Source organism: Poecilia formosa, unplaced genomic scaffold (assembly GCF_000485575.1).
Source record: "Poecilia formosa unplaced genomic scaffold, Poecilia_formosa-5.1.2 Scaffold132, whole genome shotgun sequence".
NCBI classification, from domain to species: Eukaryota; Metazoa; Chordata; class Actinopteri; order Cyprinodontiformes; family Poeciliidae; genus Poecilia; species Poecilia formosa.
In genome coordinates, this window is record NW_006800071.1 from 1,541,293 (window position 1) to 1,563,676 (window position 22,384).

The 22,384-nt window shown below is 37.8% G+C and overlaps 1 protein-coding gene across 1 annotated transcript in view; it reads right to left on the reverse strand.

Moving 5' to 3' along the window:
• nr3c2 (nuclear receptor subfamily 3, group C, member 2) overlaps window positions 1–18,772 on the reverse strand; it is a 108,778-nt gene extending 90,006 nt beyond the window's left edge. Inside the window, exons 1-2 of the mRNA XM_007562003.2 lie at window positions 18,354–18,772; window positions 14,097–15,920 (exon numbers count right to left, since the gene is read on the reverse strand). Of these exons, the coding sequence (XP_007562065.1) occupies window positions 14,097–15,901 (1,805 nt within the window). The 5' untranslated portion in view covers window positions 15,902–15,920; window positions 18,354–18,772. The remainder of the gene's footprint in view (window positions 1–14,096; window positions 15,921–18,353) is intronic.
• Window positions 18,773–22,384: the final 3,612 nt, after the last annotated feature.

The window sequence follows — 22,384 nt, forward strand, 5'->3', positions numbered from 1 at the left end:
CAAATACTTTCATATGAGATGAGAAACATCTGAAAGAGTGTTCCCTTGACAAAATGTAAAAAAATATATATTTAAAAGACCCAGGCACAGAGTTGAGTTTTCGACATAAAAGCAACTGACCAAGAATTTAAATGAAAAGTCCATGAATTCACATAAAGATAAGTATTTTAATCGAGAAAACAGGCTAAAGCATTTTGTTATTTGAGAAGCATGTTGCATTAAAACCAGAAAAACATGTCAACTGGAAAGCAGTTCAAGGAGTTTTTTCATTAAATTAGCAAAATCAAGTAATCTCAAGTATGTATGATTATATTATATATGTAAATATTGCACAACTAAATCAAAACATATCAGAACAAATAATTTGCTAATTGATACATTCATTTTTAAATTAATAGAGGACATTTTGTCAATGATATTCAGAATGGCTCAATAATTTATCCTTTTTTTAATGGCATACGAGACAGGTATTAGTTTGCAAAAAAGTCTGTCTTTGGTTAGCCAAAAAAAACAAAAACAAAAATGAAGGCCTGAATGCGTGCTTCTTCTTTTGCTTTGCAGAAAATCCAGCATTACAGCATGATGATGAGTCAGCTCCTTTTATTTTCTCCTTGGTCCAGCAGCTGTGCAAGATTAGGACCAAAAAGAGAAAGTTCCTGCTTAACAGTCAAAATCCAAAAAAGACCGACTCTCTTCTTTTCAGAGCAGAGTGAAACAGGCAGCTGTGGCCAAGTCGAAGGAGGCCAAGCCAAACAAAAAGCAGACACTGAACAGGGGAATGTTTGTCTATGCCAGCTACAGTGCTCTAAACTCCACAGGGAGAGCTGCTACATTTGAGTGAATCCCGGACCTGCGAACATAACCGACTTCATGCCAAATGAGCAGCTGAGAGCCTTTCTAGTTTCTTCCATTTTGAGGCCATTTCATCTCACAATGATTGGTCTCAGCATTCATTAAAGTAAAATAATGATGTCTTCCAGCTTCATAAATTTGTTTTTGCTGTCAAATTCAGCTTCTAAGACACTTGATTGAAATCTGGAGCAAGCTGATCAATCCAATCAGTCAACAAGATTAAAATATGGCACTCAGTTGCCAGCTGTAGGGGCTTAACAGACTCCACTGCTCTGCGCCAAAGACATATTTCAGCTGGAACAAAAATAAGAAAAGATGTTTGATAACCAAGCAGTCAGTTCTGGAAGCTCAGACTAATAGAGGTAAACAGAAAATCCCAGATCCGTTTATCAAAACAGATATTTATAGGACTTGAACAGCAAACCGTTCCTTTTACATAAAGCGTTTAAAGTAGACAAACTAAGATGAATTAAATAAAATATGTAATGCATACATTGGTTCAAAGTTTCACAGTGAAAGCAATACATAAATATTTTACAGTGTTGATTATCTGAGTGTTTCAGTGACTTAGGAAGATATGCAGCTTTATTAAAATAGCTGTCCAGCATCGCATTCCTTCAACATACAAAGTTTGATCATCATCTTAAAAAGGATACCTCCAGTGTTGAAAATTTTTGCTGCATGAGCTCCACAGTTCCTTCACTTCTTTTACAGTTTAAATCTGCATCAGTATCTGCTTTTCCATTAACCATAAAACTACCCAAACTGAACGGAAACACGCCAATTTGTTAGGTTTTTGGCACATGATGAGGTGGTTTTTCAGTCGGATCAAAACACATTTTTCACGTCACACGAGTCACATGATCAACAGCCGGATGTTACTACTGGCAGAAACCAAGAAAAAGACGACAGGAAGTATGGTAGGATGATGACGGTTTGTTTTTGTTTTTTCCTGATAATGTGCAGCTGGCTTCATCAGAGTTCTCACAGCATCACACAGTTCATAAAAAGTCATTCAAATGTGTTGAATCCACAGCTCTTCTGTAAAATCACCAACTACAACTTCCCCAAAATGCTGCATACGCTCCCAAGAACAGCGAGGCTGTCGCTCCAAAGCCTGAATAAGACGCCAACATCTCCTCTGATTGGCTGATAGATGATGAGTGCTAACGATTGAAATATGAATATACGTCTAACTGTTTGCATCCATTGCTGCCATGCTTTTTAATAACTTATTGCATGAACAAACTCATTCACATGTGATTTTAATTTAATTTCTTATCTAATGAAAACACACCAAATGTGAATGTTTTTTTTGTTTTTGTTTTTTTTTTTCAAAATTAGAATATTGACAAAAGATTTGCACACATTTGTAATGGAAACGCAGCTACTGCTGCAGCACCAATGCAACAGAGACTAAAATATCACAGCAATGACTCAAAAGCCAGGCTGCACCAAACCCAACACACCACCCTGTTCCCACTGCAGTCGACAGTCATTTTCCACCTTAACTACTGAAATGCCCTCCTAACTGGTCGCCGAGTCCTTGCTGTGAAACCTCTGCAGATGGTCCAGAACGCTGCGGCTTGTCTAGCCCTGTTACTGGCTTGTACAACTCACATAGTTTTCCCCTTTATTGGGAACAACAAGTAGAATAAACTCCAGCCCGGACCAGATCTCTTGGTCCAGTTCCAATAAATAGAGACAGTTTTACCAGAAGTAAAGATGTAATGGGTTGAATCCTCTCATCTGATAATTCAATTCATACCCTAAAGCCATTTATGCAGGCATGAGGGGGGCTGAAGGGACCAGTGGGGATTCCCACACTGTACTGGTTGGAACCTGCTGATATTATATTTATTGTTACACAGTCACATGGTCTTTCACCATGGTTTCATTTCATTTTAACACTCTTTGTACTTGAACGGAATATATTATGCTAAATTTACATTTTGTAAATTTTTATACATCCATTTGGGTCTGATCACACAGCCGTTTTTATGTTATTGATTTTTGGTGTCTGGAAAACAAGCCATTTCAAAAACCTCCAGAATGTAACACCACAAATCGGCAGGCCCTGCCTGTTACATAGCAACCCCAGCAAAGCTCAGCCCATTAACCAGCGACCCAAGTTGAGCTCCAGTACATTTGATCAGCGGGTTTTACCGCTGCATGCGCTGTACAATGGCTGCTAGAAAAGACAAGTGTTTTGTGGTTGACTTTCCATCCAGAAACCACATGCATTATTTCTGGTTGCACAGGAAGCTCTACTTCTGCTTTTCAAAAATGTATGGTTGTATAATTTGCAGCCATTTTCACATATGAGAATAAACGTTAAGTTCGGGTCATGACTAGCAGCTTATTTAGATTTAAAGTGACACGATGCCTTAAAGCAGATCATTCTGAAAGAACTAAGCAGACAATCTGGGACAATCTGATTGTCCAAAAATAATTTTGTGCAAAAAATGTCATGAACATGTTTTGAATAGGCCATAAACCTATGTTAACCTGTTCAAAAAAGCATTATAGATCACCTTTAAACTAATCTTTATTTGATTATTCAGGTTTGACCTTTTAAATGTCAATTTTTAAATGTATTTTGAGATGTATTTGATTCAGGTTAGATGCTAGAAAATCCAGATAGACTTTTATATATAATAGTGCAAGTCAAAAATATTCATCATTCCTTTTCTACCAGTTGTAAAGTTAACCACAAAGTTGTCTTGATGCAATTTTTAAATAATTGTTTTCATTGTCTTGGTTTTTCCTAACAATTTCTTCTTCTCCCTTTGCAATGATTCATATCAAACATGACAGAATAAACTGGGATGATCATTGATCATCGATGAGACTACTTATTAAATAGTTTGCAGTTAATATTTGTGCTTTTACAGGTTTTTTCCCAGTGCATGTCAGGGAATCAGGTAATTCTACACCAAACCAAGGAGAAATTGTAAAACAGGTCTTTGTGTTTGTGTGGGGTGTGGCTGCTCTCTCACCAGGTTGAGGCCACAGCTCCAAGTGACCCTGAACTACTTTAAAAAATGGACTTTTAACAATGAACGCATAAAACTGCCCCGATCTGCATGACAAGACTCAACCTCGGGTTTGGGAGGAGAAAGAAAGTTTTTTGTTTTCTTTCAGTCTGTGTGTAATTTGATCCTTGACCTTTAACAATCGGTTCAGTTTTCTTTTTCACCAAAAAGTTGAACTTCAGATCACGTTGCACCACCTGACAAACATGTTTGCTGTGAAACACAAGCACATTTCCACTGCCGCAACAGGTTCGGCTTTTCTTCCTCGGCTTTTATAGGTCTTCAGAAGTTTCCTTTTAATATCTGGGTAAGTGTTTCAATGGGTGCTGCAGGCTACATTCATGATCAGTACTCTTAATGGAGCCAAGTTCTGAATAACAGAGGTTCTGCAGAACAGTGTTTTATGGATTCAACTAAATACTTCAGAAAGAAGACACATATATCATTTAGAGTTTTGCCCTCAAGCTGAGCAGGAGACACTAACTGCTTAACTCATAAAAAGACATGTGAACTGTAATAGTTGTTTTTGTAATGAATAGGCAGGTGGTTAATAAGAATGTTTCCCTTTTAGCTTGTCACGTACAGTCATACTGGAAACATTAGAACTGAAATGTTCATTTATTTCAGTAAGTCAATTAAATGACTCAAACACATTACATAGATTAATTACACACACTGATGTTTTCAGGCGCTTGTTTCTGGTAACTATGATGACTGTCCGCTTAAATATAGCATGATATTTTAAATTACAACATTACAGTTTAAAGCAGAATTGTGAGCTTGATAAAAAGTGTATTGAAAACCTGCTTAAAGGTTGGTTTTCTTAAAAAGTAGTTTTAATAAAAACAAGCCACATAATCTAATTTACTGAACATCAATCAGTCTATCATATTTGTTTGTATAGAACATTTCAGCTACAAGGCAGTTTAAAGTGCTTTAAATCATAAAAAAAAAACAAAAATAAAAAGTCTTAAAACAATCATACAGTCACCAATTCAAAAACCAGTGATAAATATTACATTTTGATCAGTGCCATCGCCAAAATCATCAATGCACATCAAATATGTTGCTCAATGTTCGATTTACTATGGTTCAAAAGCAATTCTACCCAGGTGGGTTTTTATCCTTGATTTAAAGGAACTCAGTGTTTCAGCTGTTTTGCAGTTTTCTGGAAGTTTGTTCCAGATTTGCTGAATGCTGGTTCTGGTTCTGGGGATGCAGTGCAGACCAGAATATGATTTTATAACATTTCTCTGACTGGTCTGAAAAGAAACTCTTGACACAATTAATTTAAATCAAAGCAATTTTTTCTTCCTGTGAGAGTTTGCAAAAGACTAGAGCACAGCTTTACCTTGAACTAGGAAAATTATAGAAACAGACAAAGACGCAGAAGAATTCTGATCAAATTGTATTCATGTGTTAGAATGGCCCAGTCAGAGTCCAGACTTAAATCCACCTGGGAATATGTCCCATGACTTTCCAGTCTGACTGAGTTTGAGGCGATTTTTAACAAAAGAACAAGCAAAAGCTTCAGTTTTTAGATGTGCAAACATATTTCAAAAGAATGATTCTATTTTTGCCACACAGTTCAGATTTTTATGTGTTAAAAACTTTTTTAAAACTATGTCTTCCATGCAATGCACAACATTGTGTTCATCTAACACATAGAATTCTACTATTATACATTAAAGTTTATGGTTGTAATGTGACAAAAGGTGAAGGAGCTCAGAGTATGTGAATCCTTTAGCAAGGCGCTATGAACTCATGCATATTTAAATGTTTTGTGTCTGTTTAGGTTAGGACACTTTTTTTAAAGAGAGAAATGGAGTGTTATGTAAAAGGCGCAAGAGGCCATTAATTCCACCCCCTATCCCTACAACACACACACATGTCACGCACACGTACAAACACACACACACACGCACACACACATTCACACACACACAGCCAAGCCCCTTTCTCTCACCAAAACACACAAACAAACTCTCCTCACTTTATTTGCGCCAACTATGCGTCACCTACTTTGGGAACCTCTCAAGCTGAACAATTAGCATTTTTGCAAAGTGTCTTCCTCTATATTATCCTTTCCATGGAGGAACGGGACAAACAGTAGGCTTAATTATAGAAGCTTGGCGCAAACATTTGGGTGAGCTCTTGTAAAACATGAATGATGAAGGCATGTCTTGTTCGATCAGTCAAGTGTATCAGGCACAAACTCCATTTTGACTTAATGTATCAACGATACGCCAAGACAGTTTTTCACAGCAAACAATAAATCAATCTAATTGTTCAAAGCTCTAATTTATTACAATGAAAACCAATTCTTCGCTCTATGTGACTGATAAACAAAATCTCACAAGCCACATGAGTGCAGAGCTCTTGTGAGAAAACTCAGAGACTTCCTGCATGGTAGGTAAACAAAAGGCAGCCATTGAACAACACAGATTCACACTGGAGCTTGCTATAAAACCATGGCATTCATCAGCAAACAGAAGCACGCACTATGCTTTGTTGCAGCCCTTGTATTCAGTTTCCACCTCCTTTATGCAGTTTGTTAATAACCTCGACAACATAAGGGAATGCCAGCAGTAGGTAACAGAGAGAGGATCCCCAGTTGCAAGCCAGGACTTAGAGGATTTCTGGCCCTCTGTCGCCAGCCTGTGAGTCGGCAAGAAGTTCAACTAAGGACAGGACAAGTTTTCAAATCCCAGCAGCGTTGCCTCTTGTAAAGTATCACACTTTTATTAGAGTGTTAAGTTTGGCCTAGAAAGTGAGCTGTTCCTGTTGTTGGCAGCAGTGTTGTGCACTTTGCATAAGTGTGGGGGAGGCTGTGGAGATGTTTTAAGACGCCTTATTCAGATTTACAACAAAAGCATCTGGTTATTGTATCATCTCTTAAAAAATAATACATTGCTTCCATAAAATAAACAAACAGGTTCACAAAACTCAAAAGAAATCTGACTGAAATTATTTTAAACACTTGTTTGAATTGCAGATTTGCCTCTGGTATGCTTCATATTTTACCATTAAGACAATGTTGTTGTTTTTTTTGTTCATTTTATTTTTGTAATTGATATATTTTTTTGCATTTAACCCAGAGATCAAGAAGGTTATTTTTGTGTCCCAAGCTGAAAGGTTTGCTAACCATAGCTCTTACAAAACATTTTAATCTGAAAAACATAAAAGGGATCATAAATCTCATATAATGAATCAAAAATCAAAAGTGGAAGGATGCAAAGGAGGTTCACCAGAAGCACAAACCCCACATAGCTTATATCAGATAAATAAATCACTAATTGAAGCTCAGCCTTGCTTCTCTTAAATTTATATTTGTAGGGGTTGTCATTGTCCCCTCCCCCACCCCGGCTGCCCTGATGGAAACTTTAATAAACCCACTTTAAACTGTAATTAGGCCATCAATCAGTTTACGATATGTTTTATTGGGTGCAAAATCTGTTTACTAATGTGATTGCCACTTTATCATCTGACTCGGTGTCAGATTTGCACCTGTTAGACTTTGCACCCTATGAAAGTAAGTTCATTATTTATTGGATGATTTAAAACACAGTGGCTTAAAGTAAATGAATAAAACTACCAACGTGTTTCTGCCAGTTTTAATTTGGTATATTAACAGTTACTGTGGGTTGACATTTTACTGCAACAAGCAAAATAAAACGTATATATAATCTCCTCATAAAGACACTAGTCAATATGTTTGGAAAAGTTTATTCAACATATAAAGAATCAGAACAAAATAGTTAAGAACTTTTTCCCCCACTCTATTTTGTTCACTCAGAAACTGCTCAAATGTTTCTGGGGGTGTTCAGGCTAGAACACCATACAGAAAACTGTAAGCATCTAAAAATGACCACAGTTTAACAGGTCAGTTGTTAGCGGTTCTACTAGTTCTACTAATTATAATAATAGTAAAAAAAAAAGAAAAGAAAATGCTATTAAAGGAGAAAATGAGTATTTTCCAGGCACAAAGTGACATTTTATGCAGAGTCAAGTGACAATCTTACTTCCAGTTGTTATAAAAAATACTGCATATATCAAATAAAACTCTATCAAGTCCTCAGTAGCGTTTTTACCAGCATTTCACTGAGAAGTAGCTTGTGTTGCATTTAGCAGATGTGCAGATCCACCAGCTGTTTGCTAATTGCTGCTGCCACTAGTCTGGAGGGTCTGAGTGGGAAGTCAAAGGGGAAAGATGCTCTGTGAGGCAGAAGCTTGACATGGACACTGCAGCTCCAAGGAAGAGGTTCGTGGATAGGAAAGATCTGCTGTAGTGGTCTGTATTACAACACATTTTTATATTTATATTATATATTTATGTAATATTTTGTTATAATATGCTCCATGGAAGAAGAAACTCAAAGATTGTTTACCTAATTAAACTTGGAGTGCTGCAGGTACACAGAAGACAATATAAGATACTATTTTATTGTAAAACAAAGGTGTGCAAATTGTCACGTTGCTGGGGAACAAAGAGAGTCAGCTGGTGGGGCTATCATGATATCACCCGGTGAAATTTGCAGAGATAAAAAGCTCTTGGATCTGGTGCAGCACTGTGCAGCATTAAAAATCCACCTAAAACTCACCACTATTCAGCTCTTTCACTGTGGCTTCTCAGCTCTGCTTCAGCCGAAGACACAAACAGTCTGGAAATCAAGCATAACCTTAACCTGTTTGCTTAGTTATCAGGTGCAAGAAACATGCACAACACTCCAATTTATTCCTGCAAATTCAGATTCATGACATTAGTGTCACAAATAGGCTTAAACTTTGTTTTGCTCAAGTTATTTCGAAGTATAATATTTTATTTAAGTAGACAAACCCTGAGCAGCTGACAAAGCACCGCTCTATAGATGTTAAAATTTTATCCTTTAGGCCCACTTCTAGTATTCAGAAAACCATACACACTAGGGGATACGCTGAAGGGTTTTATGTATTCATCTTATTTAATGCAGATTGTTTAATGAATTTTAAAAGAAGTATAAAAGTCCAACACCTCCTCTTGCAATAAAAAAACAAGATAAAGGTCTGTTTTCTTTTTTAAAATGACAATAAAAGTCTGGAAGCTGAACAAGATCTTTACTCTAAATAAAGGAAGCTTGTCTTTTCTGTTGAGTGTCATTACTTTTATCAGTGCATTTTTCACAGCTAGACACAGTGACTAAAGAGTTAAAAGCATTTATTGAGCAATCTACCATATTTACTTATGTGCGCAATTTAAGTTGGAGTGTCTGAAATGACACAGTTGCTGAGAAACTGTCACATCTACAATTATGCAACAACAAAGTCAAAGCAAGTGAACAATAAAACACTTTTTTTTACCCAAAAAAGCAACGTGACATAAAAAGAAAACACAGACTTGTGATCTAAAGTTTATCTCAGGACCAGATTAGCACATTTTAAATGATTAAATATTCCCTATCTTACACAGGAATGTGCATAATTAAAACTTAAAACAGTGGCGAGTCTGTCATTTTCTCCCAACTTCACCTGAAAGGCCGTTCCACCAAGCCAAAGATGCAGCTGCCCGTTTTAGAGTCAGGAACACATAAAGCACTGGGAGCCCCTGTGCATGCCTGGTGTCGGGAATTTAATTGGATATTAGTATCCAATGGTGTCTGAATTAATCAAATCATTTCCATCCATTAATTTAGTGGAGGAACATACAATTAAAGTCTTGTTAGTGTTCTCTCAGGAGTGTGCCTTTTCATCCCTCTGCAGAACATTGAGAGTTGGCCACAGTCCAGGCGAAAGCATTTTTCCGGCTCAAATCTGATACTTCCTTGCGATGTCAAGTTGCAGAATCTGGTTTCAGGCGAAGAGCACGGAAAAATGTCAATCTGTTGTGTGGGTTGCTTTTTCAAAGGCTAGAGGACATGTTTAGATGTTTTAATTAGAAACTCTAAAACTAGAAAAAGTATTGAAAGTTTCAGTTGGAATTTTATATTTTGCTGGATTATGAAATTAAAAGACGAAAAGTTACCTTGGGTTAATTCTGCCTGATAAAACATTAATGTGTAAATTAGAGATGTCACATGAGGAGAAACTTTAAGAGACTGGATCAGCAGGTCAAATACTGAAAAGTCTGATTTTTCTTTTCCTATGCTTGAAATTTATGAAAACCATTTTCATTGAATGATTTAAACAGCAGAACGCTCCATTCTGGTTTGAAAAGAAAAAAAAAAACAGATAAGAAGTCATGCATCCGTTTTTCGTCCATACCCGCTAATCCTTGTAGGGTCACAGAGGGCATGTGTCTGTCTCCAGAAGTCATTTGGTGAGAAATCACCAGTCCATCATTTTGCACACAAACACAACAATCATGCATGCACACACACTCCTAAATGCTAGTTAAAGAGACCAATGAACTTAACAGTGAAAGTTTTGGGTTGTGGAAGGAAACTGGAATACCTGGTGAGAATCCATAACCATCTGCACAACAGGACATAAACATGCAAGCTCCCTGCAGAAAGAGCAAATTACTGCAACTCTATTCAGCTCAAATACCTCTATCAACTTGTCTTATGTGTTGTAGTCCAGGGACAGCCTAAATCGCTAACAAAATTGTGGATGATTGTATAAAAAGGGATTTGTGGGTTTGCCAAGGGCCAAATTTCTTCATGTGACCATTTTGCAACAATTTTACTTTTAGTTATCTCAAAATATGTGCATCCATTTGCTCAAATGTATCAAATTAGTTACACCAGTGTAATGCTTAAAATAAATTCTGACGTGCAATGACGGCGCTTGGAAAGATTTAATGTTACAATTGGTGAGTTTTGTGTTTTTATGATGAAAAGCACTTTGAACTGCCTAGTTGCTGAAATGTACAAATACAATTACAATTTGATTTAATTTTATAAATGAATTGAAATAAAAAAATTATGCAAACCCAACAAATATAAGATGACATCTTCTGTCAATTTATATTGCTTTTCTTTTTTTAGGTGATTACCACTGTCGGCATATAAAGAGCAATAGCTGTGCTTTTTATAGCTGTAGAAGCTTAAAAGAAAAGACCACAACTGGACGCATCTCCTAAATTTCTAAACTGACCAAATCAAAATTTTTATATGTGAGGTAACACTTCTGATATGGACGGAAGAGGATGAAGGCCTATAAAACAATAGTTCTGACTTTAATCTCAGAATTTTTCTCAGAGCTTCTGCTAAATTCCGATTGTTTTTTCCTCCGAACTCAGACTTTTGATGGAAGAAAAAAGACTGAAGTAGGAATTCAGAGAAAAATGTGGAGAGTTTTGAGAAAAAAGTTACAATTCTGACATTAAAGACAGAATTCAGAGAAAGGAGATTCTGAATTCTTGGTTTTGGAGATTAAAGTCAGAATTCTGAGATCAAAGTCAGAATTCTCTGGAAAAAAGTTAAAATTCTGAAAAAAAAAACATCTAAAAATTTTGAGATTAAACTCAGAATTTTGAGAAAAAAGTCAGAAATCCGAGATTAAATTCTGAATTCATTTTTTTCTTCAGTGGTCCTAATCCTCTTCCACAGATATGACAAGAGACTATAGTAACAATAAGCTAAACATGTTGCTGTTTCACTCTACCTGGAACATATATCTGTATCTATCTATAGTTTCTATATGTGTTTTATATTTGCATTGTATTAAAGTATGTATATTTTTTTCCCTTTGTGGGCTCCTGCCTCCCCGCCTTGCTGCCATGTGGCCCACTACTTCCTGTCATCCTGTCTGACATTAGGTCTAAGCTGGATCTCATTAGGACCAAGGTGGCAGTGATCCCGTCAACATCGCTTTGGCTCCTGCCATATGGGTTGCCTCCAAGGCAACGGGGCTGTATCAGTCTCCGCAGAGCTGCAAGCCTTGTTATAGCACATGCACAAACACACACAGACGGAGTATCTACTCTTTAGACAAGTGTGCACAGCTCATATAAAGCAGAATAAACACGTCAAACCCAGAGGATAGAAAAATCATGATAAGGTGAAATGCAGTATAAATAAACTCAAACACAGATACGTCTGAGCAGGCACAGAGCTCGCTGCACCAGAGCCACAAGTATTTGATAAGGAGTGCAATAATTAAATGGATAATCAATCTGCTAAAGATTTTCAAGACAAAGAATAAATCTGACCAGGTGAACTTGCTGCCAAATATATATTTTCCACTGCTTTGGAAAAGCACTCAACTCCATAAACTTAAATTTTTCCTCATAACCGCAAAGGTCAAAGCAGTTTTTTTTTAAGATTTCACATGTCAAACCAACACAAGGAAGCCCAAAGTTGTAAAGTGAAAGGAACTTGAACTGGGGGCTGGTGTAGTCTTTAGGCGAAAACCTGGTTACACCCCGAACCGGTTCATCGCACGGCAACACAGAGACACACAGAGGCACAAACAGCACATTCAGACCTTAGGGCAGTTTAGACACCAATTAACCGAACAGAGAGAGAGAGAGAACCCGCCCATTATTTATGCTCTCTACAAATGTGGCCATTAATTTGTATTTTCCAGCCACATAGTGCTATTTTATACCGCAATCAAATAACTATGTTAACTTCAGTTGTTGTAAAAATTCTGTATATCTCAAATAAAAACATTGACTTTGTAATTCAACATCTTGTAATTGGACCTGTCTGTTTAACAAACTCCTGATCTTTCTGAAACTCTGCCTTCAGAAAGTCATCACAACATGGCTCCTCTATTAACCCTTTAAAGTTTTTACCAGTGTTACACTGAGCAGTATTATACTAAATATGGAAGCACAAGTTCATCTTTTTTCAACCACTAATTTCACTTCTAATTAAATTTTATTGCTTGTTTGTTTTTATAAATTGTTTATTTTCATTTACTTTAAACAAACCTGCTATGTTTCAGATCTAAATGATTTATAGCTCCATTTTCTATGCAAACTTCTTTATTTTACTAAAATAGTTTGTGTACCGGTAAATAATTTTTCTTGATCATTTTTTCTCATCAATCTTTTGTGGCCCTCAGTTACTTTCAACTTGACAGTTTTGGACCATGGGGTAATAAGCTTGGACAACAGGACAAGCTGAATAATAAATCCAGATCTATGATTGAATGGTTCAGATTTATATGTATTATTGCAATAAGATGGCCCAGTCATAGTCCAGATTACATTAAACCACAGAAACATTAGTCATTTTTCCCTCCTTAGCAATGAAACACTACTTTGTTTCATCCTATCACTTAAAATCTAAAGTGAAAATGTATAAATATTTTTGCAATGTATTGTATCTGGCAGTTCATCCTGCTAAATCAGAACCAAAAATGATAGCAAATGGCATGAAGACAACTTAAAAACTCAAAGATAGGGTGAGCAGGACAATCAGTGAGCTCTTCAGGAGGAGATAAATTTCCACTTCATGATTCTGTTGATTGTTTCTGTACCAAAACCAGTTATCTGTTCCACCAACACCATCTGAGCAGAGGTCCGTATACACACACCAACAGCAACTCACTGAAGATCTGCAGGTAAACTGCAGGTAGTTTATGACTATGTTTATATTTCTTTTTTTCCCTCCAGCTCATAAAATCTGTGTCACTCACATGTCCTCCATAAAACGGCGATAACAATGTGTTTATCACCTGTCCAACTTCCAGAACATAATGACCTTAAAGTTCAGCGATTTTACTGGTATTTAATATGCATCTGTTTAAGCTTATGGTTTTTTCATTAAACCTCAACATTTGGGTTTGATTTCTACCATTTTAGCAAGTTAGCACAGAATTATTTTCCCCTAGGCCTCAACATAATCAGCTGTTTATTACACGTGTTTGGCAACTAAATCTTGTAATAATCAGACATGTATTATTTATAATGCTTCCAACAGACTACAATAAACTGCTATTTGCATTGGAAGAGATCTCAGCTAGACGACCTGATAAGAAACCAATAAAGTATGTCTATATTTATGGATTGCCTGCAGATAAGAGCTAAACTTTGCCTTGGTGTTGCAGTGTAGCACGGGGAAATGATGTCATGTCTGCGACCTGAACCTTGTTGTGTAATTCCAGTTCCCACTGTGTCACAATGCATTTTAAGTGCTTTAAGGGTTACTGATTCCATTTTGCAGTTCTCAAGGTAAACATCATTTATGAAACATTCAAGAGGAATACTCTGAAAGATATAACTAAAGCTGCTCCTCAAATTTCAACCAGAGTCTCCTTCGAGACGCGTTTTCTTCCTCCTACCTTGACATGCTGTCAGCGATGCAGTTCTGACCCGAGAAGCCTTCACTCCTGGCTGACAGCGAACCCTGTGACATCCCTGGCCGAGATTTCCACGACTCCATTAACGCCGTTACAGGTGAAATTAGATTCAACAAAGGGTTGGACGGGTCTCTCATGTCATGCCGCGTGAATGACATTGTTCCTTGCGCTCCAATCTGGTAATGGAATGAGTGTCCGCCGGAATTAACTCCAACAATGGCGGAGGTGGACATGCTGTTATTCTCTTGGTAATAGCTGCCGTCATTGGACTCCTGTTTGACCCCCTTAGACAGTACATTGTTGGAGAACAAGTCTGTCTCATAGTTCCCATTCACAGAAGATACTGGGGGCCCTAGGATCCCAGAGAGACTGTACTCGTCGATGTTGTTCCTCAGGGATAAATATGTGGTCTCGGATGCAGGGAAGAGGCCGAGGGACGGCGACGTCTCTCCGAAGGGCTGCTGGTTCATGCAACCCTCGTTTTTGTTTGGCTCACTCTTAATCTGCGTGATTAATGGCGCGCTGCTCACGTTACATTTGGAGCTGCCGAGACACATGCTCCGGAAGTCAGTTTCAGGTTCATTCTTGATGTACTTAACCATGCCCATCTGGTCTAGTCCCACACTGAACACCTCCCCGTCCACCATCTCCACTTTAGGGAACTCAAAGTTCTTGAAATCTGTGTCTCTGGTCATCCCCTCCGCGTCCGGACTGTTGGTGTCGTTCTGAACCAAACCTAGCCCACCAGCCGGACTGGACACAGGAAACCCAACAGAGGAGGGGTTCTGGGGGCTGCTGGCAGCCATTGGGCCCCCAGAGGCCGGACTGGAGATGGACAGCCTTGCTGTGTTACTGTTATTAGTACCGGCAGTACAGCTGCCACCAGTGGGGCTGGAAACAGACGACCTAATGTTACATGTCGTGCTGCAGGATGGAGGGGATCGCACGCTGCTCATACTCTGTGGGCTGGACATGGGGGACCTCATGACATTAAGCGGACTGGTCAGCGGGGGCGAGCCAACTGTGCTGGACTCTACAGGGCTACATGTGACTGAATTCCTGCTCTTGATGTTGGCTAGAGTTGCTGCGCACAAAGTCTGGCTTCCAGGGCTGCTGACAGACGAGCATAGTGGTCCAAAGCATGTAGGGCTGGTTGTAGATGACACCATGTTGTTGCTGCCTCCGGGGCTTGAGATGCAGCTGGATGTCTGGGGACTGCAGGACAGGGAGGACACAAGCATGGACGCTGAGCTAACTACAGTCCCAGTGGTGCATTCCCTAGGAGTGGCACCTGGCTGTTGAAAGCCAAATGGCTTCAACTTGGGGCTCTTTTTGGAGCAGCACTGGTTCTCCTCCAGCGAGCGCCCACACACTGGGTAAGGTTTCCCTGGGCTTGAGTTGCCTCCATGATGGCTGAAAGCAAAGTCCGCCTCTCTGGCAGCGTTCATATACAGACCCATAGACTCAGCCACAGTCTTGGAAAGCTCCTTGGAGTCCATTTCCTGTTTAAGACCATGCAGGGTGTTGTTGAAGTGTGGGAGAACAAATGGCTGGCTCTGGCTGAGCTGAAGCGTTGGCTGCTCCTGCTTCTTGGTATTCTTGTCTTTGCTGTCGGCTGCCAGGCTTCCAGCACAGCAGCTGACATTGACTACGTCCATCAGGATGTCGCTGCTAGTCAGACTCGAATCCTCCGTGCTGCAGGAGTACTCCATCGTGCTCGGGGCTTCAGACCATTTATCCTCTGCGTCTTCTCCATCAAAGAAACTTTGGTATCCTTTGGTCTCCATTGCTGGCTCATTGAGTCACCTGGCAAACAAACAAAGCACTTATTATGGATATTAGATTGCAAACTGCTTAGTTTAATTAGATCTGTCACAATATCAATAAATCAATTAAATATATGATAAATTGAAATGAACGCAATAATTTCCATTTGGATGATTAATAATTTTTCTCTTTTTTTTCTTTCTACCAAAAACTGGAGGATAAAAGTCATCTGTCTGGTGCTTTGGTCCTAACTAGCTCTTTGTTTGAAGAACAATTGTGCTATAACATAGACTGTGTTCATTTATTTTGGAAAACTTTAAAACTGTCTTCCAGTTCCAGTGAAATGTTCATTATATACTGCTCAAAAAAATAAAAGGAACATTTCACTTTAATTTTGTGTGTGGCTCCAAATCCAGGCCTCCATTGGTTAATAAATTTGATTTCCATTGATGATTTTTGTGTGATTTTGTTGTCAGCACATTCAACTTTGTACAGAACAAAGTATTCAATGAGAATATTTCACTCATTCAGATCTAGGATGTGTTATTTGAGTGTTCCCTTTATTTTTTTGAGCAGTGTAGTTTAAAGTTTATTGATAATTGAGAATGTGTTCTTCTATTATTATGCCATACCATTACCTGAAAAAGGTCACAAAACCACAATAATATGGTTTTTCAGCATAACTGTTGGGACAATTTATCATCCAGCAAAAAATAGGCCCAATGAAACCACCAGAGTGAATTGTACTGTATTTTTTATTTTTATTTTTTTTGCCATGTTTCGCCTTGCTTCAATGAAAATTGAATGTGCTGTCTATTAGTTTTATATTAATGTTAATTTATTTGCTATCTCCTCAAAAAGAATTAATAATAGAGTTTCTTTAAAAAAAGAAACACTTGAAACTGCCCAGGTATCACTAAGAGTTACTATCACTCAAAAACCTTATTTCTCTTTTCCCCAATTAAAACCCTGGTTTTAAGTAAATATTTAGCAAATCACCAAATGATCCACTTTAAAAATTATTTTAAAAAATAGTCAAGGCATCTTGAAATAAAATACATTTAGAGTTAAAAACAAATATGGACAATAACCTACTGGTTTTGTATAAAAGATGGCATTCTGAAGGCTTTTGAAAATGACAGGTACAAGTATGTGCATTAAACAAAAATTGCACAAGGTAACTAAAATATCATTATACAATCTGACATAAAGATCATGTTGAACTACAGAGTCCATAAAACCAGGGATTTGTTATGATTATATATATAAATACATTAAATTCTTAGAAAATTAATGCCTGATTTTTCTTTTTTCTTTCTTAAAATGTGTCCCCCAGAGCAACATAAACAAAGAAATAAGACTTCTTCTGTACAAATCTGGATCATATTTTCTCTCTGTAAGTCGTCTTGTCGCTGAACTTCGGTAATGTGCAACCTGACAGCTGTACGAAAAAAAGCGCAAACTGAGGGTTAATTTATATCCGTGACGTTGTCAGTTTCCCACCTCATCTGCGCCCCTATTGGACGGCTCAGTCTAAAATCCGTCAGCTTCATCAGGTCGCGCAGTGATTGGACCGAAAGCTGTCACTCAATAGTTCCTGCTCCGGAGACCACAACATTGCTGCGACACAACTTCAGCTGTAGTTTGCAGGCACCGGGGCATCAATATGTCGTTTGAATAAAACAATCCAGCAGTTAAAATCAACGCATTTGCAATCATAGCACATCATTGTGTGATATATATTTCTTGCAGGCTGCCATGCACACATTAGATCACAGAAAGAAGGAACATTTGACTGAATTAAACTTGTTTCGACTTAATGCAAAAATATTCCATTGCATTCATTTTCACTTTTGATAACTGTTGCAGCCTGTTCGTTAGCGCCCAGACATAAAAATGTGAAGACTAAAACATAATAAATATTGAATAATCCTGTTTATGGTCCGCGGCGGAAACTCTGCCTCTGGGACTTTCTGCACATCTCTCCATTTTGATGGTGCGCAGAAATTATAAAGCCCAATGAATACAGGCAATTTGCTAGTTGTTGTTTTTCTTTTTTTTCTTTTCAACTATGAAGTTACTTCTGCGATTTTTGCTACTTCATGAATGAAACAAAAATATTTGAGCAGAAAAGGGGAAAATATGAATTATTTAAATAATATTTTTGCTATTTCCAGCAATCTCCAAACACATCAATTCATACATTTGAAATCTACTTCAAAATACCACTTTTCTGTTCATGTCTAAAAGATGAAGCGGTGTGCATAAACTTCTCGGAGAGTTTTATTATGGAGCAGACGGAAAACTGGCTGCCCCGGATGAAAGTTATTAGATTTCTCTGACAGAGTAATCCGACCTGGGATGCGAGTGTTTAAACATCCGACTCGACAGCGTGTTCTCTTAAATTATCATCCAAAAGCAGCGCCAAATTAAAATGCACACTGTGAAACGCGGAGCTCCGTCCTTCCTTACCTTAATTACGACATTCAGAGTTGTCAGGTGGCTGTGTTGCTGGGCAGCGGTAATCCAGAAGATAGGGGAGGAAAGACGCGCACTGCAAAGTGAATAAATATCAACAAACGCGCTCTAACTACTCTTCCTGACACATCGCTGTCAGTTTGACAGCTAAACGCACACCGTAAAAGTCTACTGCGTATTATCTCTAGTAATCCTCAACAACGAGCCGCTGCTCCTGACAAGACGAGCCTCAGCGATGGGTCGGGCGACAGCGGCGCATAATCTCACATTATGGCTGTAATTTCGCAGATTAACGAATCTGGGGCCCTGCATTTTTTCTTTCTTTTTTTTTTTTTTTAAAGAGGAGTAATAAAAAACAAACGCAGGAGTCGGTTGGACTTGCAGTCAGAGCGACGTCATTCTGTGCACATGGACCCTCCTACTGCAACGAGTGCAACATAAACTCCGAGGAGCAAGAGGGGGGGAGGCGTGCGACGGAGGGAGGGGCTCTCCGAGCGCAGGTAGACCGAGCAGTCTGGAAATAGGGCACCGCTCTCAGATCAGAAAAAAAAGTCCTTTTCATTACTGATCTGTTTGATTTCACTTCAACATAACCTCCAAGATTCTCTTCTGCTTCCCATTCTGTCTCATTTAGACATCACAACATGAAATGCTGCCATATTTTTTTGTTTTTCCATTTCCCCAGCTTTAAAATAAATTGCCTTGCAGTTGCAGAGGATGTGAGTCGAGAGCTGCACTTAGCAATTAACACCCAGTTTATGCGACCCACAAGTACAGACAGAAGTCATCCAGCTCATGTGATGCTTTGGTTACTGTCTCCACTAGGTGGCGCAACATTTCTATTGCAGTTCAGGGATCTGGTAATCAGGAGTTAAAGCAACTGATGTCAAATTAAGACACCATACCCAGACTCATGGCTAAAAAAAAAATTCCAAAAAGGTAGAGGTACACTGATAAGTAAATATTTAAGTGATATGATAAATATGTAACATTTTAGATAACTTCAAAACCTCATCTGTAAGAACAGAGACTCACAATAAGTTCTGCATGAGCTTAGGCATCAGTCTGCTAGCAATTGTATGATAACCTTGAAATGGTAAATTAACTAAACTAATATCAATCAGTACATGAATCAATAATTTAAAAAAAATGATTTCATACTTAAAGCATCTTAAAGCGATGTACAGAATTATAAACAATAAACCCACAAGATAAAAACAAACAATACACTCCCCACAGTCAACATGGAAAAACACAAACATGTGTGGAGTCAGCAGAGATAAACTAGTTCAGGAAATGCAGTTAAAATAATTTAAAATAATTTTTATAATATTTTATATATAATGTACTTTACAAAATGTGCATTTTTACAATAGTACTTCATTAATATGCACTGTCCCATTTAAGTAAAATCAATAAAATTCATAGTTTTAAATTAAATATGTTCCGTGAGCAGAATATACTGTTTTGTTCAGTAGTAGTTGCTCATGGTTTGCAAACTCTCTAATAAGTTCAGATAATAGCAGGGTAAGTTTCAATAAGTGCAAAAAAATAAAAAATAAAAATAAATTTACAGTACATTCCAGAGCTCAAAAGTTTCTTTCTTTACGTTACCAGATACTTTCTATAAATTGGTACCTCTTAAGTTGTATGGAAATTCAAGGAATGTAGATGGTGCATTGCTGGTAAGTACCTGGTGAGTTCTGGAAAGAATATGTGCAAATGAAAGATCAGTACATATTTTGTTTCTTTTATTTAACCTTCACTATGCTCAAGTTCCTGTCTGCATTTTGGTCCTGCATCAACCAAGAATTACATGACAATAACTGGTTCTTTGCAAAGTTTTTTGCAATTTGTGGACACAGTGCTTATTTATCTTGTGTATTTGAGAGACTTATTGTGCCTAAATGATTCATAGGTCAAAGTTAATGGACTTAACAAAAGGAAAAAAGGAAAATAGCTCCTAAAATGGTTGGACAAAGCAACAAAATATATCTGCATTGAAATATATCAAAGAGAAACAAACTACAAAATAAACAATGTTTATTTAAATTCCAGCAATATCATAATGGATTAAAATACAGTTTTATGGAGGTACTTTTGCACCAGGAATACCTCCAAAAATATCTCCATAAAATTCAGCCTGCTTTGATCAAAATCAATAGTCTAGACAGTAATTTGTGACTTAGTTGAGATAAGATCCTTAAAACTCACTGATAATGTTGACTAGTGCATTATTGAAAAAAAGCAATAAACAAACATTGTGTCTGTGCTTTTCCAAAACGTTCTTCTGATTTAGTTATTCAGATGAAATCATTATTTACATTTTACTGCCTATATCTCATGGCACCATCATGAGTGTAGGCTTTGGTTTCACTCCAGCAGCGGTCCAATAATCAGTTTAATCTCTGGAGTTGTCAGTCACATTCAGCCACTGTTTCATGTGGCTGCACCACAGCCTGCAAGTTAGACTTAGGTTGGGAGAGTTGATTTCTATAGATTAGCTTCCACATTCCTCTTCACCGCTTATCTGGATGCTCCATAGTAACCTTTAGCTGTTCCCAAAGCGAGGAAGCATTGATCAGTCAAACTAGTGGTAACTGCTAATTGAGGCTGTTGCTATGACCTACCTGTTAATGATCCATGAATAAAAACTTGATTTGGAAAATCAGAATTAAATCAGAACAGATTTTTCTCTCACATTTTGCTACCTTGTTGAGTTCTCTGTCAGGATCCTGGTGGATTGATCAGTTTTTGTGTGCGTGTGTGAGGTCTCCCCTAAACAGAAGATCTTTTACTGGAGATCCTCCATATCAAGTGTTTGCAATATTTAGCAATGAGCTGTTAACATTATTGTGGAGGAGTTTTCCCCCACTCTTTCTTGCAGAATTGTTTTCAATCAGCCATATTGGTGGGATTTTGAACACAAATGTCCTGCTTGAGGAACTTGAATACCACATTAATTAGATTTAAGTCCAGATTATGGACTTAAATCTAAGTCCATAAGTCCATATCTTTTTTCCAACTTGCTGGTATGTTTTGGACTATATTGCCCTGCTGTAAAATACTTAGCAGACTTTAGCTTTAAAAAGGTCCTTAAGTTGGTCTGGTCATACTGACAAATGCTCAGTAGAAAGGAAGAGAGTAAAGACTTCCTTAGAGTTCTGCACCCGAGTTCTTGTAAGGTGTAAAATATCATGTGGAGTATCTACTTAAGGTCTCAAACTGGTGGTCAGATATTCTCATTCATAAAAGAATCCATGGTTTCATAAATGCAACGGCAATAGTAGCTGCGTCTTCATGGACCATATAATTATGCAAATTGGAATTACAAAAATATTGCTTAATGGAAACATGCTAATTAAAACAAACTCATGTCTTTTGATAAAACGTTTTGGTGCAAGGACGAGGTCATTTTTTGTATCACACGAATCGTGATCAGCAACTGGATGTTACTACTGGTGAAAACAACAAAAGAAGACAACAGGAAGTGGCTGGTGGATGATGGCACAGCATGTTTTTCAATGACTTATCATATGAACAAACATATTCACCTGCAATTTTAATTGAGTTTTATATTTAATGGAAATGAGAAGAAGTGTTTTTTTGTTTGTTTTTTATACGTCAGCTAAATATCGGCATAGTTTTGCACACATGTGTAATGGAAATGCAGCTTTTTCTGCAAGAGCAGAGGAATGTATTTTACTCAAGGTGCCAAGCAGAAGAACAAAGACATAAAAAAAAATACCTCACAAGAATAGTGCCAAACTCTTGGGAAGTCCTTATAGGTCCCTGCCAAAGTTGCATTTGTACATCAAGGTTGTCAAACACACTAAAAGATTTCTGCCCAGTTGAAGTGTAAATAACAAGCTGAAAGAAACCAGGACTGCAAGAACAGAATCACATGACCTCTGACTTGACCTGAGGTAAATCCTGCAGTGCTTTAGATATTGCTGTTGGAGTAACTTTGGTATGCCGGACACCTGTGGGAAAGTTCAGTGCTGTTTGATGTTTCTTCCATTTAC